Here is a 19,383-nt window from a genome sequence, read left to right on the forward strand (position 1 = left end):
CAGGTATTTGTGTTCAACATGTAAGAAGTAGAAAGTACAGGTATTTGTGTTCAAAATGTAAGAAGTAGAAAGTACAGGTATTTGTGTTCAACATGTAAGAAGTAGAAAGTACAGGTATTTGTGTTCAACATGTAAGAAGTAGAAAGTACAGGTATTTGTGTTCAACATGTAAGAAGTAGAAAGTACAGGTATTTGTGTTCAACATGTAAGAAGTAGAAAGTACAGGTATTTGTGTTCAAAATGTAAGAAGTAGAAAGTACAGGTATTTGTGTTCAACATGTAAGAAGTAGAAAGTTCAGGTGTTTGGGTTCAAAATGTAAGAAGTAGAAAGTACAGGTATTTGTGTTCAAAATGTAAGAAGTAGAAAGTACAGGTATTTGAGTTCAACATGTAAGAAGTAGAAAGTACAGGTATTTGTGTTCAACATGTAAGAAGTAGAAAGTTCAGGTATTTGTGTTCAAAATGTAAGAAGTAGAAAGTTCAGGTATTTGTGTTCAACATGTAAGAAGTAGAAAGTACAGGTATTTGTGTTCAAAATGTAAGAAGTAGAAAGTACAGGTATTTGTGTTCAAAATGTAAGAAGTAGAAAGTACAGGTATTTGTGTTCAACATGTAAGAAGTCAAAGTAAAAAGTTGTCAGAAAAATAAGTAAAGTACTGATACCAGAAAAATGTACTTAAGTGCAGTAACGAAGTATTTGTACTCCACTACTTCCCACCTCTGGCTTTAAGACATACTGACACTACATCTGTAAGTCAGGCATGGAGGAAAATAGTTTTTTGGCCACATATGAAACATCATCTACGCCTCTGTGTGTGTTTCAGCGCTGTGTACCTGGTGCGTCACCTGGACACCCGGCAGCGCTTTGCCATGAAGAAGATCAACAAGCAGAACCTGATCCTGAGGAACCAGATCCAGCAGGCCTTCGTGGAGCGAGACATCCTCACCTTCGCAGAAAACCCCTTTGTGGTGTCCATGTTCTGCTCCTTCGAGACCAGAAGGCACCTCTGCATGGTCATGGAGTACGTGGAAGGTGAGGAAACTGTGTGTGTGCCGACCATACACTGTATAAACGTCATGTTATTAGCATTTACACTTTTCTCAAAGATATTGAAGTGACTGTTATTTTGTAAATATTGATTATTGTGCTTTTATTTATGTCTTAATGTGTGCATATGTATAAATGTGTCTATTGATTGTGTATATACAGGTATATACATATTTGTATACATCTTTTTATATATATTTGTTTTTGTATTCGGGATTGTGGGAAACAATAAAGTTGACTTTGAATATAGCTATAGTGACCGAAATCGACTAAACAAACAAATTTTTCATGCAAATTAGCTGCAAAAAGATACAAACAGACTCACAACGACTACGAAAAAGACCACAAAGACATGCAAATGTGAAATATAACACAAAAGAATCATCTGACAAAGAGGGACATACAGACAGAGGCAGAATAATACAAGATACACATTTACAATATCCCTCACAATGTACAGGGGACACATAGCAGTCGGCTCAAAGAGAGATAAAACTACAAAGCCTATTGTTGGGGAATCATTTGCTTAGTTCTTCAGAATTGATTGTGGCATCTCAACCGTGTGGCCCGTGACATGTCGTGTCAATTCTCCGGCCGAAGCTCCAAATAAACCGTCAGTGTTTGCCATCAAAGCTCCAGCTCTCCATCGTGTCTCTCTTTGAGTCCTGACTCCAATTGCTTCAGAAGTTTCCCCCCCCACACACCTATGACATTAAAGCCTTCAAATCTTGAAAATATGATTTCTAATGTCATGAATTATTGATTGTGTGTCTGCAGGTGGAGACTGTGCGACTCTGCTGAAGAACATCGGAGCGCTTCCTGTTGAAATGGCTCGGATGTACTTTGCAGAAACTGTCCTCGCTCTGGAGTATTTACACAACTACGGGATCGTCCACCGGGACCTCAAGCCTGACAAGTGAGACGGAGTTAATTCATCTGCTGCTGATACTTGATGGACACACAGGAATGAGTTCTTTTATAACTTGTGTGTTTCTGCTCCAGCCTCCTGATCACCTCCATGGGTCACATCAAGCTCACAGACTTCGGCCTCTCTAAGATGGGTCTGATGAGTCTGACCACCAACCTGTACGAAGGACACATCGAGAAGGACACTCGGGAGTTCCTGGATAAACAGGTACGACAAAAACAACATGGCTGTGTGCTCAAATCCATCTGAAATCAATCCGGTTTACACGATATGAGAAGAGGTGAAGTAGAACTCTGTTAAACAATCTGAAATCAAGACAGGTTCAGTTATTTTATGCATGCATTTCTATAAAGCACAGTGTAACCAAACATTATTTGTATTAGTATTATTATTATTATATTATTATTTGTATTAGTTTTATTTGTATTATTATTATTTGTATTATTTATTTTCTTTATTATTATTATTTTTGTTATTTTAGTATTATAATTATATTATTATTTGTATTTGTGTTATTATTATTTTTATTTATTCTATTTTTATAATTTGTATTTTCATTATTATTATTTTTATTTTTATAATTGTAGTATTATAATTAAATTATTCGTTTTATTTGTATTATTATTATTTTAATTATTTCTATTTGTATTAGTTTTAGTTTTATTATTTCTATTAGTTGTATTTTAATTATTATTATTTTTGCATATTGCACATAATTCACAGGAGGTAAAGTGGTACATTAATGAAACGACTGATAGAATAAAGAGTGTTTCCTGTGCTCCAGGTGTGTGGCACTCCGGAGTACATCGCCCCCGAGGTGATCCTGCGGCAGGGCTACGGGAAGCCGGTGGACTGGTGGGCGATGGGCATCATCCTGTACGAGTTCCTGGTGGGCTGCGTGCCTTTCTTTGGAGACACTCCGGAGGAACTGTTCGGACAGGTCATCACAGGTGAGGGGCTCAAGTTGGAGAGAGTTGGAGTCATTAAGAGACTCTGGTTAAATGAGAGGTGGGAAGTAGTGGAGTACAAATACTACGTTACTGTACTTAAGTAAAATGTTTTGGTATCAGTACTTTACTCCACTACTTATTTTTCTGACGACTTTTTACTTTGACTTCTTACATTTTGAACACAAATACCTGTACTTTCTACTTCTTACATGTTGAACACAAATACCTGAACTTTCTACTTCTTACATTTTGAACACAAATACCTGTACTTTCTACTTCTTACATTTTGAACTCAAATACCTGTACTTTCTACTTCTTACATGTTGAACACAAATACCTGTACTTTCTACTTCTTACATGTTGAACACAAATACCTGTACTTTCTACTTCTTACATGTTGAACCCAAATACCTGTACTTTCTACTTCTTACATGTTGAACCCAAATACCTGTACTTTCTACTTCTTACATGTTGAACACAAATACCTGTACTTTCTACTTCTTACATGTTGAACCCAAATACCTGTACTTTCTACTTCTTACATTCCCAAACAGGCTGGTTCCTTTAGTTTGAATGTGTGTTTGGTGGCGTGATCATTATTATTTAGAGTCATTGCGTGCCTATTGATTTGAACACGATCCGTGTATCCATCATTTCCTGGTCTTCTCTAAAGAAGAGGGACCAATGAAAACGTTGTCATGTTGCCGTTGTTCAGCATGGAAACATTCATTAGCTAACAATGACATTATTGTTCTATTAATATAAAGGGAGGTCAGGTACTCTTTAAAACAGCTGGTAGTTATGGGTACTTTTTACTGAAGTACATTTCAAAGCCCTCTTTACTTTTACTTGAGTAAAGAAGTTTAGTCAGTACTTCTACTTCTACCAGAGTATTTTTAAACACGAGTTTCTGTACTTCTACCCGAGTAAAGGATGTGTGTACTTTTGCCATCTCTGGGTTTAATATTGAGAATATCTAAAAGACATATTGAGTTAAAAGTACGATTTATGGGCAACTGTCGCTGTAAGGTGGATTGGTCGTCGTCCAATCAGAGGTTCAGTGGTTCGATCCACGTCTCTGCAGTCAACATGTGGATGTGTCCTTGTGCAAGATACTTCAATTGCTCCCAGTGGCCAATGGGAGTGTGTGTTTTGTTACTTTCCCTTGGCAGGTCACACTTGTATGAATGGGTATGAATGAGTGAATGCTGACTTGTATATTTAAAGTGCTTTGAGGGGTCGTACAAACTGGGAAAGTGCTAATGAAATATATATTATTTAAAATGTAGACAGTTATATAATCTAGTATTTATATGACATGTTTAATAATTGACACACTTTTTGTGAATGACCTGTATTAGTATTTAAATAGGCGAGTTAGATGGCGGAAAAGCTACAGTTTGACGACCCGTGATGTTGTGCAATATTTAATTTTGCACATTATTTTACACATTATTTTACAGTAGGTTGCCTCATTTTTGTATTTGTGCTTGGATTTTATTTCTCAAAGGTCAACATGCAGTTATTGTTTCATAAATGTTTTCAATCTAAATCTAAACGGCATCTCTGTGCACGTTGTTTGGAAAAGTGTAATGGACCTTGCTCCCCTAAGCTCAGGTGGCTTCAGAAGAGTAAACTGTAGTAATACTAAACAAGAGAGAAACATTGTCTGATGAGCAAGAAAACAGTCTTTCCACTGATATGCGTTTGACCTTTTATTTGCAAACGAAACAAGCAAACATACAATTGTTTCGAGTCCAGTATATTATTGCGTATGCGGTCAACAAAAAGTGTCCTTCTTCCCCAGCTCACTCCCCCCGCATCTATGACAAAGTGCGCAGGTAAGAGCAACCGGATATAACCGCAAACGTCACCACACAAATCCAATAGACACCACCTATAGTGACTCAAAAAATGTGACGTAACAAACACAGACAAATACTTTACTCCTACAAGTATTATTGAACACACTTTTCTCCCCTTTTTAATAATAATCAATTTTATTTATAAGCGCACTTTTTATTTGAGTAAACAAAACTGAAGTGCTACAGAGTAAAATGGTTGAACAGCAAAATAAAAGCAGCGACGTTTACGCCGGCATGGCAACAAGTGGGGGTTTTAAAAAATCTAGTAAAAGGCTATTCTAAAAAGATCCATTTTCCCTAATGTTCCTGTCTCCTGCAGATGACATCGTGTGGCCTGAAGGAGACGAGTCCCTCCCGTTTGACGCTCAGCACCTGATCTCCTCCCTGCTGCAGACCAACCCTCTGGGCCGGCTGGGAACAGGTCAGTTGCTTTTATATTGCTACCCCTTGGACAAGAACAAGCTGGTAGTTTTAACCCTTTATCTGGGTACCTCTCCCCTTGTTTTAGAGTCACTGACCTTAAACACTAACTCTCTTCCTGCCTGTATGCTCACAGACTTAGTTTACGTGAATAAGTCGACTTCCATCTTGGTTTACCTTCCAGAGTCCTTTTTCATTTTTATCCCTGGTTTGTTTTGGCTTAGATCAGTGGTTTCCTTTTTGATCTTTAGAGTTCAAACATGTTATTCATACAACTGAAATGCAATGTTGTGGTTTTCATTCAATTTATTTTCTAGATAAATATTTTAACCAATTAGCCGTTTTTTTTTTTTTTCAACCATATGGCTAAATGTTTAGCGCTATCTGCTCGTCTGCTAACCAGTTTTCTTTGGCTCTCTACTTAAAGGTGGGGTAGGTAATTCACTTCAGAAACACTTGTTATGTTCCATGGAATGCTCTGAACATCCCGATAGCAATGAATATATTAAATGCTTTGACAATAAATATATACAAATATTTCATCTGTGGAAGCCGCAGCGCTGTAAAAAGCACGACCAATCATCTGAGCTAAAATAACTGGATGGCCTACCTGCCTGTCAGCCTTCCATCTCGTGCACAAACTTATCTCGTGCCCTCATTGGTCATGTGCGCGTTCGTGTGTGTTGGAGGAGGGGCTCTGTAAGGAAGTCTGAAAGAAGGGGCAGATTTTTTTCGGTTGTGTACTTTCAAATTCTAGCGCACTCGAGCTGGTTTCTCCATTCTTACCTACCCTACCTTTAATGCATTTTTTGATGTTTCTTTCAAATTGTATTTTTAACTACCTGAGCTTCTTTACAATGTTATGACTAATCTCTTGCATCTACAAACGTACCCACTGGAAAACGTGTTTGTAGTTCACTGAATATCTGCCTCTAGGCTCACAGATTCAGCTTTACCTAAATAAGTCGACTTCTCTCCCACTCAAAATGCCTCTGTCTGTCTTCATCTTCCTCTCCTCTTCCTCTCTTCTTCCTCTCTTCTTCCTCTCCTCTTCCTCTCTCTAGGAGGAGCGTTTGAAGTGAGGCAGCACTCGTTCTTCACGGAGGTGAACTGGAACAGCCTGCTGAGACAGAAAGCTGAGTTCATCCCTCACCTGGAGTCAGAGGAGGACACCAGCTACTTCGACAGTGAGTCTACAGCACATAAGATATATTAAAGGTCCCCTATTCTGCAAAATCCACTTCTCCATGTCTCTTCTACATCAACATGTGTCCCCTCTTCTCCATGTCTCTTCTACATCAACATGTGTCCCCTCTTCTTCATGTCTCTTCTACATCAACATGTGTCCCCTCTTCTTCATGTCTCTTCTACATCAACATGTGTCCCCTCTTCTTCATGTCTCTTCTACATCAACATGTGTCCCCTCTTCTTCATGTCTCTTCTACATCAACATGTGTCCCCTCTTCTTCATGTCTCTTCTACATCAACATGTGTCCCCTCTTCTTCATGTCTCTTCTACATCAACATGTGTCCCCTCTTCTTCATGTCTCTTCTACATCAACATGTGTCCCCTCTTCTTCATGTCTCTTCTACATCAACATGTGTCCCCTCTTCTTCATGTCTCTTCTACATAAACATGTGTCCCCTCTTCTTCATGTCTCTTCTACATCAACATGTGTCCCCTCTTCTTCATGTCTCTTCTACATCAACATGTGTCCCCTCTGTGTAAAGAGACTCTGAAAGTTTCAGGAACAAAGATTCTCTCTCTTTTTGTCCTGATCCATTTCTATAAAAACCTGTCTGAAAATGAGCTGATCAGATGTTGGCCACTTTATGATGTCATAACGATGTTTTGTCTTGTGTAACCATTAGCCAATCACCAACCAAGGTAACCCCCCCCCCACCTTATCACCTGAATCTCCTCCTAGAGCACCATCGTGTTCTTTTTAACCAAATCTCTCTCAGAGGGGCGTGGGGAGGGGCTCCTTATTTTCATCTAAAGTAACAGACAGAGAATCAGCACTTTGGAAACAGGGCTGAAACAGAGGGGATTATGGGTAATGCTGCAATGATCTGTTTGGTGTTTCAGCCAATCAGAGACAGGCTCTGGATATATCTGAGACCTGTGATATATTGATGGAAAACAGTATAATAGGGGACCTTTAATTATTCTCAAAATATGTTCCCATTGTAACGCTGTGATGTTTTGTCCCCAGCCCGATCTGAGCGCTACCACCACGTTCAGTCGTACGATGAAGACGACACCAACGACGACGAGCCGGTGGAGATCCATCGCTTCTCCTCCTGCTCGCCTCGCTTCAGCAAGGTCAGACCAGACATTCATGTTCAAACTTCACTTTGTATCCACTGTGATGGAAATGGTGGTGATAAAGGTGTTTTATATGTAACATTAAAGAATCTTGAAGTATTGTAAGATGTTTAATGTTTACGGTTTACACTGCAAGATAAGGGTCCGATATTATGTCACCCTTTCGTGTCTCAAATCGCGTACTTCTTAACTTACGTTTGCTATTTTGAAAGCATAAGTATGCTTAAATGCACTATGAGTACTTGGATGGTGATTTCTGTGAAAAAAAACGTTGCTAGCTTGCTTGATAGTTAACAGGGTTTGCTTTGAGACAACGCTACACAGTTGAAATGCATGTGTTCACAAAACATGGCAGCGTCCGAGTATATCTACATTAACTTGCACATTTATTGTTTATGTCTTATGTATATTATTATATACTATTTTAGATTCTCCTTTCCAAAACGACACAGTAGCTATTGTGGATATGACAATACAGGAGGTTTATGTACTCGCGGTGCTCACTCACTGCCATTCTTAAAAGCATTAAAGATGAATTAATCTACAAAGATTGTGTTTCATGCATGTGTTGCCTCACTCATCCCTCTCTAGACGGGGACGATACGATAATACTTTAATGTTCAGATCAAGTCTGAAATGCTCCTTGCATCACAGCAGCTCCATGTGTAACATCAACAGACAAATATCAAGACACAATACATGGAAAACAAACATTTAACATAACAGCACAATCAGTGAGAGAAAACATGCTCAAAGAGCCTTGAGCGTGCATTTGGCTGCGAGGGAGTACGGTAGTCGCCCAGCCCATGCAGTCAACATGTCGATGTATCCTTGGGCAAGATACTTAACCTTGAGTTGCTCCCGATGGCCAACGGTGTGTGAATGTTAGGTCCTAGAGTAAGGTACACTGCTCTATGAATGGGTGTGAATGGGTGAATGACATGTAGTATGTAAAGCGCTTTGAGGGGTCTTAAAGACTGGATAAAGCGCTATATAAGTACAGTCCATTTACCATTTGATCTGGATTCAGCTCTGTGTTTACCGAGAGGATCGACTGGAGCACAAAGGATGCTTCAGTCTGACTTTATTGAATCGAGGGACCCTGATTTGAAGTTTTGCCACGAGATAACATAGAACGTTTTGAATAACCCCTCAGTGTGTTGCTGTGTGTGCTGCAGGTGTACAGCAGCATGGAGCACCTGTCTCAGCTGGAGCAGAAACACCCCGGGGTGACGCTCCGAGAACACAAAGTTCCCAGAGAGGACCGAGTGGCCAAGAGAGAGAGTCTGGGCAGCCTGACGCTGCGAGACAAGAGCTGGAGGACCGGCTCCCCGGAGATGTGAGTGCAGACACACACTGTCACATTGAGATGAAATGAGTCTGAGAAAGACTCCATAAAAGACATGTTTTTTGTTTCTTGTCAAAAGAGTTTTTACGGCAGCCCTGAGATGTGAGAGTGTCTCAGTTCCTCTACTTGTTTTATTACATTTGCTGTTTTCAGTGCATAAGTGCGTTCCAATGCAAAGTATTGCAAAATGCATTATGAGTATGCAGACGGTGGAGTCATAACACGTAACGGTACGTCCACACGGTTCCGTCGCGTTGAAGCTTCATCTCCCGCCCCGGACACACAAGCAGGCAGTTTGATTGGCTAGAGCTTGTACTGGCATATGATTTGATTGGCTGACGCTTCCGTCGACGCTTGAAAAGTTTAACTTTTCTCAACTTTCGAAGCGAGCAATGGAGGGCAAAGCGACGCGACGGAACCACAATGCAGTTCGGCAAAGCGTGACGTCACCCCATTCAAAGTGAATGGGAAGCGTCTCCGTTGAAGCACGCGACGGAACCGTGTGGACGTACCGTAAAAGAGTCAAGAACGACCGCCATCTTGGCTATGTAATGGAAATTGTGGGACCAGCCCAATACAAATATAATATATAGTTTTCATTTTTTGTATGTTAAATACACGTACCACTATACTCATGTCAAAGAGAAGCTACCATTTATTTATTGAGTTAATTGAGCAATTTCTGTCTATCCTGTCAGATAGATGTCTTTGATATCAAATACTTATACCTAAGTACGTCTGTTTTTCTCAGGAAGCATCTATCCTATCAAAGTATTTCTACCGTCTAGTATTACTACTTTAATCCGAGTACTTTCTCCTCCTTGTGTTCCCCAGGAAGCGTCTGTCCTGCTCCGAGTCGTCCTTCTATGAGAGCGACTCCAGCCCCCCCTCAGGGGCTCGGAGGCGTTTCTCCGCTCTGATGGACTCCCACCGCCTGGCCTCGCCTCTGGAGACGGACTCTGAGCTGCCGCCGCCCAGCAGACTCTCTCTGAAGAACAGAGGGGCTTCTCTGGAGGGAGACCTGAGATCAGTCCTTAAAGACAGCAACGGGCTCACAGCGGCAGTCGGTGGGTGATGGAGATGTTCTTGTTGGTTTGTATGAGTGGAGATGTAATATTATTGGATGAGAACCATTTTTCGTGTCGTGTTGACATTTTAAATTGAGTGTATTCAAACATCTACATCTCAGTAAAAGTAAAATCACACAGAGATAAAATACTTCATGTCAAGATTGAAGTTTTAAACCTGTATTTGGGAGACCTGAGATCAGTTCTTAAAGAGAGCAACGTGCTCACAGCTGCAGTGATGGGAATAGCACTGAATACATTAAATGCTTTGACAATTTTTTAGGATGTGAAACTTTCATGTATTCAAACCCATACTCAATCAGTAAAAAAGTATTATATAGAGAAGGGAGGAGGCTCCTGATGTGATGGGGTCATGTCAGATCAGGTTTGAAGTTTTAAACCTGTATTCGATAACAGTTTATATCAAGAGTGATTCATCGTTGGGTTTTATTTCTCACTTATACCTCACAGATAAGGTTCTGAGACCTGCTGATGCTCCGCAGCCTCTCCCAGGCAGTAATGCTCCTGCTCTGGGTCTCCCGGACCCTCAGGGGCCTCGAGGGGCCGCGACTGACCTGGTGCTGAGGAGGGTCCGACACCACCAGCTCTCTGAGGGAGAGAAAAACAACTCACGACCTGGAGCTAAAGTCATCAAATCTGCTTCAGCTACGGCTCTGTCCGTCATCATTCCTGCAGGTTAGCAATACATATGACACGCTCTATTAAAATGACTCTTCAAATAACCCTGAACATTTTGCACATATTGTACAAACACTACCTCACTGCATTTACATTTTAAAATGTTTAGAAAACTGCAACTGCTTAGCACACTTTTATATTGTATTCTATTCTATATATATATTTTTTTGTAGTAGATTGGTCTATTTTAAAGAACTCATACTGTATCGTAACAATGTGTATTCTTTAGATACTTTAAACCACATGTGTCAAACTCAAGGCCCGGGGGCCAAATCAGGCCCTTGGTGGATTTAATTTCGGCCCGCAGGATAATTTCTAATTGCTATTAGATCTGGCCCGCCGGTATATTGCACGCACACCTTCACTCAATCCTGAGGGTCTCCTCAGCTCAGAGCCTGACCCCAAACATTGATGAACTTGCACCCAAGATGAGATGCCAAGTATCTGGCTTGAGCTAGCATCACAGAGCAGCACACTGAGTTTACATGGATGTTTCCTTCTGCACTTTGTTTCTTGAGACAACAGGGCATGTTTGTTTTTCTCTTTGAGGGAAATAGTTTTTTTGAAGCTGTTGTTGGCCTGTGGAGAAATGTAATCATAAGAAATGGCTAAATGACTATTTAATGTTTAATGTTGTTTTTATAGGCAATAATTTAAGCTTTGTTAGTTCCAGGTTTAATATGTGCAATAAGTTCATTTCAATAAGTTCTGCAATAAACATTGAACCAGTCCGGCCCTCGACTAGTACCCATTTTTTTAAATTTTGGCCCACTTTGTATTTGAGTTTGACACCCCTGATCTATAGCTATATATATTTCTACTGTATGTATATATTAACTGTTGTGTTTTTATTTTAATCTCTTTTTATTACATTTTTTAACATGTGGATCTGACAGAAAAATAATAATTTTGAATTAGTAAAGTTAATCTAATCTAATCTAAAGTCAGCCATATTGAACTTTTCTAACTATGAAAATGCCTTCAAAGTTTGCAGTCATTCGTTTACAAAAAACTAGCCAAAGTTATTTTATATCTCATCAGTGAACACAGCAGTGTAGAATTAAAGGTTATACACGTGTTGTTTTTCCACAGTTGGAAAGGTTTTCAATCAAATCTTTCATGTTTTTGTTTTCTAAATATTAAGCCATGTAACATAGCCCCAGGCACGATTATGAGCCAAAGTAATACCCCTTGCACTCTGGGTCAATGTAATGTCAGCTGTGGACAACTCTCCGTCAGAAAACACCATGGAATACTTTTTAAATATTAGAAAAAGAACGAAAAAACACAAGAGACGGAAATAGAACTGTCAAAAACACATGTAGAAATAACTGATGTGATCTAACCTGAACTCTCTCTCTCCTCAGTGGAGCAACACGTCGCCTCCCCCTTAGCGAGCCCCATGTCTCCTCGCTCCCTCTCCTCAAACCCCTCCTCCCGAGACTCCTCCCCCAGCAGAGATTACTCCCCCATGGTGAACGTGCAGCACTCCCCCATCATCATCCACCGCGCGGGGAAGAAGTACGGCTTCACCCTGAGAGCCATCAGGGTTTACATGGGAGACAGCGACGTGTTCAGCGTGCATCACATGGTCTGGGTAAGAGAGGAGGAGGAGCCATAATCAACTTTATTTATACGTATACCGCTAAATGTGTGAGGGAAGCAGGATTTTGGGAGGGCAGGCCGATGAACAACAGGTTTATTAGAATGTAAACTCACTTTTTGGTAAGCTTTCAATTTGGAGAAAAGCAGGAGGAATGCTAGCTTGACTCTGAAAAATATTCAGATGGATGCAGAGTGAGTGCGCTGGTGGACTTTAAGATTAGTAGCATGAGAAAAGGTTTCCGCCAGACCAGGGCTGAGAGGTCACGTGACTTGAATTTTGAATTGAGCCGTCCCTTATAGATACTTTCTCTTTACGTATTAGTGATGGGAATTGCGGCTCTTTTTAGTGAGCCGGATCATTTGGCTCGGCTCACTAAGAAGAGCCGGCTCTCTCGGCTCCTAAGCGGCTCTTCATGTTACCTCAGTTTCGCCGCTGCGAGGCTCCGGCGCTCGCAGTTCACGCGCGTGCTCCACTAGCACCCCCCGTCAAGGCTCGCCGGCAGTTTACTTTCCGTCACAGGAACACGCTTTGCTGGCAGCGAAAAGAATCCCACCAGACTCCTTTGCCCCTCCAACAGAGGGATGTCCTTGTCCTTTTTCCTTTTCGTCATTTCAAGCGATAAAAACTCGATCTTCTCTCTAATTATTAATTTTTTTGGATGCCCTCGGCACGAGTTCAGGGCGTTCCGAGCTGAATAAGGGCGTCAAATGACGGCAAGACGCCCCCCAGGCGGAAACACTGCCCACACTCTTTAAACAGCAAATAGTAAATATTCAGTAATATACATACTTAATGTATTTACATATTATTTCCAGTGGATAAATGCAATCCTACTGACATAGTTGTCCATTTTTGTCTGTTTTAGAATTAACATCAACATTAGATCTTTATTCTCATTTCATTTTAAATACTTTAAACTGTAGACATTTCAACTTTAAGATTTTAAATGTGGTTTCTTAAACAGCAACAGCCATTGGGTCATTAGGCACTAGCAGTATCTGCAGAGCTTTGAAACACAGTGTTGTAATATATGGCTGAGCAGAAGCCTGTATGATTAAAAAAAATTGAGCGGACCGAGTATAAAGCCCTGTGGAACACCATAGGTAATTGATTTCATAGTTTGCACTGAAAATAAACCACCTAGGGTTGCACGATTTGGAAAAAACTAATTGTGATTGTATTAACTGAGATTGCGATTACGATATCAAGGAGTTTTTATTTAGGTTGTAGAATACCAGGACTTCTCTGCAGCTCCACAATACTACATTCAGATATTCTTTACATATTGTCCCTTTAACAAATATTGCACTTACTGCGTTTTGGATAAAGGCGCTAGTCCATATTGGGATTTTGATGAAATTCCAATTAATTAGTAGTATCAAATGCAGAGCTGAGATGTTTCTTCCAGAGTTAATATATGTTTTTCTTTGTCTCACCAGCCCCATTAGATAAAATGCATTTCTGGTAAGTGTGTAAATGTGTTTCATGAAGTCCTTTTGTTCTACAGCATGTTGAAGACGGAGGTCCGGCTCAGGAAGCTGGACTCAGCGCCGGTGATCTGATCACTCATGTGAACGGAGAGTCTGTCCACGGTCTGGTCCACACGGAGGTGGTGGAGCTCATCCTGAAGGTGAGGAACACACATCTAATCTACTTAAATCAGAGGTGGAAAGTATTGGAGTACAAATACTTCGTTACTGTATTTAAGTACATTGTTCTGGTATCAGTACTTTACTCCACTACTTATTTTTCTGACCACTTTTTACTTTTACTTCTTACATGTTGAACACAAATACCTGTACTTTCTACTTCTTACATTTTGAACACAAATACCTGTACTTTCTACTTCTTACATGTTGAACACAAATACCTGTACTTTCTACTTCTTACATTTTGAACACAAATACCTGTACTTTCTACTTCTTACATGTTGAACACAAATACCTGTACTTTCTACTTCTTACATGTTGAACACAAATACCTGTACTTTCTACTTCTTACATGTTGAACACAAATACCTGTACTTTCTACTTCTTACATGTTGAACACAAATACCTGTACTTTCTACTTCTTACATGTTGAACACAAATACCTGTACTTTCTACTTCTTACATTTTGAACACAAATACCTGTACTTTCTACTTCTTACATTTTCCAAACAGGCTGGTTCCTTTAGTTTGAATGTGTGTTTGGTGGCGTGATCATTATTATTTAGAGTCATTGCGTGCCTATTGATTTGAACACGATCCGTGTATCCATCATTTCCTGGTCTTCTCTAAAGAAGAGGGACCAATGAAAACGTTGTCATGTTGCCGTTGTTCAGCATGGAAACATTCATTAGCTAACAATGACATTATTGTTCTATTAATATAAAGGGAGGTCAGGTACTCTTTAAAACAGCTGGTAGTTATGGGTACTTTTTACTGAAGTACATTTCAAAGCCCTCTTTACTTTGACTTCAGAAGTTTAGTCAGTACTTCTACTTTCACCAGAGTATTTTTAAACACGAGTATCTGTACTTCTACTTGAGTAAAGGATGTGAGTACTTTTGCCATCTCTGCTTTGAATGATTTTTACAAGACGGCTGAAATGAACGGTACTGATAAAATGATGTGGTTCATTTGTATGTAATCTACAGAGTGGAAGCAAGGTGACGGTGACAACGACTCCATTCGAGAACACCTCCATAAAAGTAGGTCCCGCTCGCAAGTCCTGCAAATCCAAGATGGCGCGGCGAAGCAAGAGGACGGGAACCAAGGAGGGGCAAGAGTGCGTTACTGCAATGCTTTTTATTAGAATACTTAATAGTTTTATTTATTAGCTTATTTATTATTTTAATATATTTATTTTTATGTTTTTATTTTTATTTTATTTGCCTATTTATTATTCTCATTTTAGTTAATTATTTTCAGTTTGATTATTTTAATCTTTCATACCTTCATTCCTCTCAACAAATCATATCTGTTTGTCTCTCTCAGGAAGAAGCGCAGCTCTCTGTTCAGGAAGATCACCAAACAGTCGAACCTGCTCCACACCAGCCGCAGCCTCTCCTCTCTGAACCGCTCTCTGTCCTCTGGAGACAGTCTGCCCGGCTCCCCGACCCACAGCCTCTCCGCCCGGTCCCCCACCCAGAGTTACCGCTCCAACCTCACCGAACCCCCCTACCTGGGTCAGTAATCAAAGTCAACTTTATTGTCAATATTTCAATTTGTGTGTACAGACAGAGAGATAGAAATACCGTTTCCCACAATCCTGAATACAAGAATACAAATATATATAAAAATATGTATACAAATATGTATATACCTATATATACAGGGGTGCACATAACTGTCACTTGTCTCACTAAGCGCATTTGCGTACCGGCAGACTTGTTGTGAAGCATTTCCACTGGACGACAGAGCCGGTCGCCGTGCGTACAGACGGGGCTGCTGATAACGTCGGTGTGTACAACGGAATTGTGCCACAACTTCCGGCACGAGTTCCACGCGCGTGCTCCACTAGCGCCCACCCCCACCCCTCCCGTCGACGTTCAATACCACACCCCCACCGACACACCCCGTCGGCGGCGTTCGCGAAACAGAGGGGCTGAACACATAACCTTGCGTGGGCAGCCCTGAGTACCAAACATTGTCTCCTGGTACTCATCTGAGTAACTCACTAAGAAAGTTATGTGCACCCCAGTATATACACACAACAGACACATTTTGTATAAATGTGTCTGTTGAGCATAAAAAACGTGTCTGGTGCTGGATTTTGATTTCTTTCTTGTAGCAATGCTTCTTGGCAATGAATCTTATACCATTGGAAAGCCTGTTTTCTTATACCTTAAACATGTTGTGAGGAACAAGCATTTGTGGGATGGAGTATTGCCAAAAAGCATTGATGCAACAAAGAAATAGTCCTTACTTTTTGTGTTAAGTTTAGAATACATCCAATCACGACACAGTACAGTAGGCCGGTGCCAGTGTCAGTCCAGTGTTTCTGTTAGCCAATGAAAATCTGTTGAATATAAATGTATATATTTCTTTGTCTGTTGACGGCATTTTTTCAATTGTATTTATTATGTATTGATGTCATGCTCTATATAGCCTCACCATCAACATTTTGGTAGCTCAAAAATAAACACAGATAATATTTGAGCAGAATTGCTACTATTCAGCCGGGACTTTGAAATGTATATAGAAGTATATAAGGATATATAGAGATATCCAAAGATACGTTAAGTTATACAGGGGTATTTACAGGTACAAAAGTGTGTATGAATGTGTGTATAGAAGTATATAAAGTTATATATAGATATATGAAGGTATATTTAGTTGTTTAGATGTAAGTCGATGCACATTAGTGTGTTTGAATGTGTGTATAGAGGTTTGTCGACGTATATAAAAGTATAATATGTTACAGGTATAGTCCTTTTTTCTCCATGACAGTAAGTGAAGAGTAACATGTTTATTTTATAACCGTTATTCCCTCTCTCCCCCCTCAGGCACCTCCTCTCAAAGCAGCTCTCCGGCCTCCAGCACCCCCAACTCCCCCGCCGCCTCCGCCTCCTCCTCCTCCTCCTCCCACCACATGAGACCCAGCTCGCTGCACGGTCTCTCCCCAAAACTGCACCGTCAGTACCGCTCCGCTCGCTGTAAATCAGCCGGAAACATCCCTCTCTCCCCCCTGGCTCACACGCCCTCCCCCACCACCTCCTCTCCTCCCCCTCTCTCTGGTCACACGGTGGGAAGCTCCAACACGACGCAGACTTTTCCCGTAAAACTTCACTCCTCTCCTCCCGTTTCTCGCCCTCGACCGAAAAGCGCCGAGCCGCCGCGATCCCCTCTCCTGCAGCGGGTGCAATCGGCGGAAAAACTCGGGGCAATTCTACCTTCCTCCTCCTCATCGTCATCCTCGCCTTCCCCTCTTACAGGCGGGGTTTCGTTGCGTAAACACAGCCTGGAGGTGGCGCACGGCGACTACAGAAGAGACTCTTTTCACTGCGAACACAGCCTGCAGAGTCTGCTAGAAATGGAGGGAGAGAACGGACCAGCTCCACCTTCACCTTCATCGTCTTCCTCACCTTCTCCTCCCATGGAGATCGGAGGGCCGAAGCCCATCAGGAGGATGGGGAGGCAGGAGTCTCCGCTGAGTCGGGACACTCTCATCCCGTCGAGAGACACTAGAGAGAGTGCTGTGAGTAAAATATCAAACGCTGAGGTGTTGAAGAAAAGTGAAGCAGCGGAGAAGCAGAACCCGGGGGAGAAGGCTCCGAAAAGTGCTGAGTCGGCGGACTCTAAGGGTAGGGATGAGAAAAATGCAACTTCAAAGGGTTCAGACAGTAAGCAGCAGACAGACAGTGGAGCTGTGGCGAAAGCTCAGGAGGACAAAGGAAAGGAAAAAGGGAACGTTCAGGAAGCTGCCGAGCAACCGAAGCTACGAAAAGGCTCAGAAAGCGGCGAAAAAGCTGTGGAAACGGTCAAAACTAAAGCACCCGCTCCACCGATTCCCACCCAGGCTCCTCTCAGATCTAAAGTGTCCAACAGCTACCGGGGGGGGGAAGGAGGAGAGGGCGCACCTGGAGGTCCTGGAGGAGAATCCCACCTCCCCCTCCTCCCCATCCTCTAATAAACCCCGCCCCATGTCTCCCGGAGAGAAAGCCAGTTTCGTCACTCAGCTCACCACCGTGGCCAAAACCGTGCTGAAGGGGGGGGCGCAGGAGGGGGCGAAAGGGAAAGATAACGGGATGAAGACGAGCGAGGAGAAGAAGGGGAACGTGGGGAAGGCAGAGGGGGCGTCTGCGGGGGGGCGAAGGGGAGGGCAGGCGACTGTGAACATGGCCGACAGAGGAAACATTCGCAGCTCCAAACATCACTCGTGATAAAAGGAGACGCCCATATATGGAGGTAGATCTGAGCAATGGGGTTTGTGTGAGCAGAGAGACAACTTGCAGATCTGCATTTTAACAAATGACAAAAACAAGGTATTAAGAACCTTTAATTTTGACTACACTGTAAATAAAATCCATTCAAAGTAGAAAACCTTCATTGAGGATGGTAATTTAGTAGAGGGTTTAAATTATAACAGAACATGAGCAGGAGAGGACTCTTTAAAGTAGAGACACTACATACTGATATACACCTGAACATCAGCAGGAGAGGACTCTTTAAAGTAGAGACACTACATACTGATATACACCTGAACATCAGCAGGAGAGGACTCTTTAAAGTAGAGACACTACATACTGATATACACTTGAACATCAGCAGGAGAGGACTCTTTAAAGTAGAGACACTACATACTGATATACACCTGAACATCAGCAGGAGAGGACTCTTTAAAGTAGAGACACTACATACTGATATACACCTGAACATCAGCAGGAGAGGACTCTTTAAAGTAGAGACACTACATACTGATATACACCTGAACATCAGCAGGAGAGGACTCTTTAAAGTAGAGACACTACATACTGATATACACCTGAACATCAGCAGGAGAGGACTCTTTAAAGTAGAGACACTACATACTGATATACACCTGAACATCAGCAGGAGAGGACTCTTTAAAGTAGAGACACTACATACTGATATACACCTGAACATCAGCAGGAGAGGACTCTTTAAAGTAGAGACACTACATACTGATATACACCTGAACATCAGCAGGAGAGGACTCTTTAAAGTAGAGACACTACATACTGATATACACCTGAACATCAGCAGGAGAGGACTCTTTAAAGTAGAGACACTACATACTGATATACACCTGAACATCAGCAGGAGAGGACTCTTTAAAGTAGAGACTCTACATACTGATATACACCTGAACATCAGCAGGAGAGGACTCTTTAAAGTAGAGACACTACATACTGATATACTCCTGAACATCAGCAGGAGAGGACTCTTTAAAGTAGAGCATCGGCAGATAATCTGAATAAACTCAAAGTAAAGATTGGTCCCTACTTATATCTCAGCACTGATTGGCTCATGTCTCTCCTGCTGTCGACGTGGATTTTCAAAATAACAGCATGGTATCTCTGCTCACAAACACAGCATTGAGACAGATCCCCTCCATCGTGCCTTCTACTGTAGCATCACTCTGACATATCAATTAACTCTGAGTGGAGGCGGAGAAA

At 41.5% G+C, this 19,383-nt stretch overlaps 1 protein-coding gene across 1 annotated transcript in view; it reads left to right on the plus strand.

Moving 5' to 3' along the window:
* Positions 1-18,399, plus strand: part of LOC117479911 (microtubule-associated serine/threonine-protein kinase 1-like) — an 80,717-nt gene extending 62,318 nt beyond the window's left edge. Inside the window, 16 exon segments of the mRNA XM_034127024.1 lie at positions 825-1,033; positions 1,826-1,964; positions 2,051-2,183; positions 2,761-2,926; positions 5,111-5,212; positions 6,276-6,398; positions 7,428-7,537; positions 8,719-8,879; positions 9,723-9,955; positions 10,427-10,651; positions 12,022-12,251; positions 13,768-13,890; positions 14,899-15,029; positions 15,239-15,429; positions 16,750-17,798; positions 17,800-18,399. Coding sequence (XP_033982915.1) covers positions 825-1,033; positions 1,826-1,964; positions 2,051-2,183; positions 2,761-2,926; positions 5,111-5,212; positions 6,276-6,398; positions 7,428-7,537; positions 8,719-8,879; positions 9,723-9,955; positions 10,427-10,651; positions 12,022-12,251; positions 13,768-13,890; positions 14,899-15,029; positions 15,239-15,429; positions 16,750-17,798; positions 17,800-18,126 — 3,652 coding nt within the window. The 3' untranslated portion in view covers positions 18,127-18,399.
* The last annotated feature ends 984 nt before the right edge of the window (positions 18,400-19,383 follow it).

Source organism: Trematomus bernacchii, unplaced genomic scaffold (assembly GCF_902827165.1).
Source record: "Trematomus bernacchii unplaced genomic scaffold, fTreBer1.1, whole genome shotgun sequence".
NCBI classification, from domain to species: domain Eukaryota; kingdom Metazoa; phylum Chordata; class Actinopteri; order Perciformes; family Nototheniidae; genus Trematomus; species Trematomus bernacchii.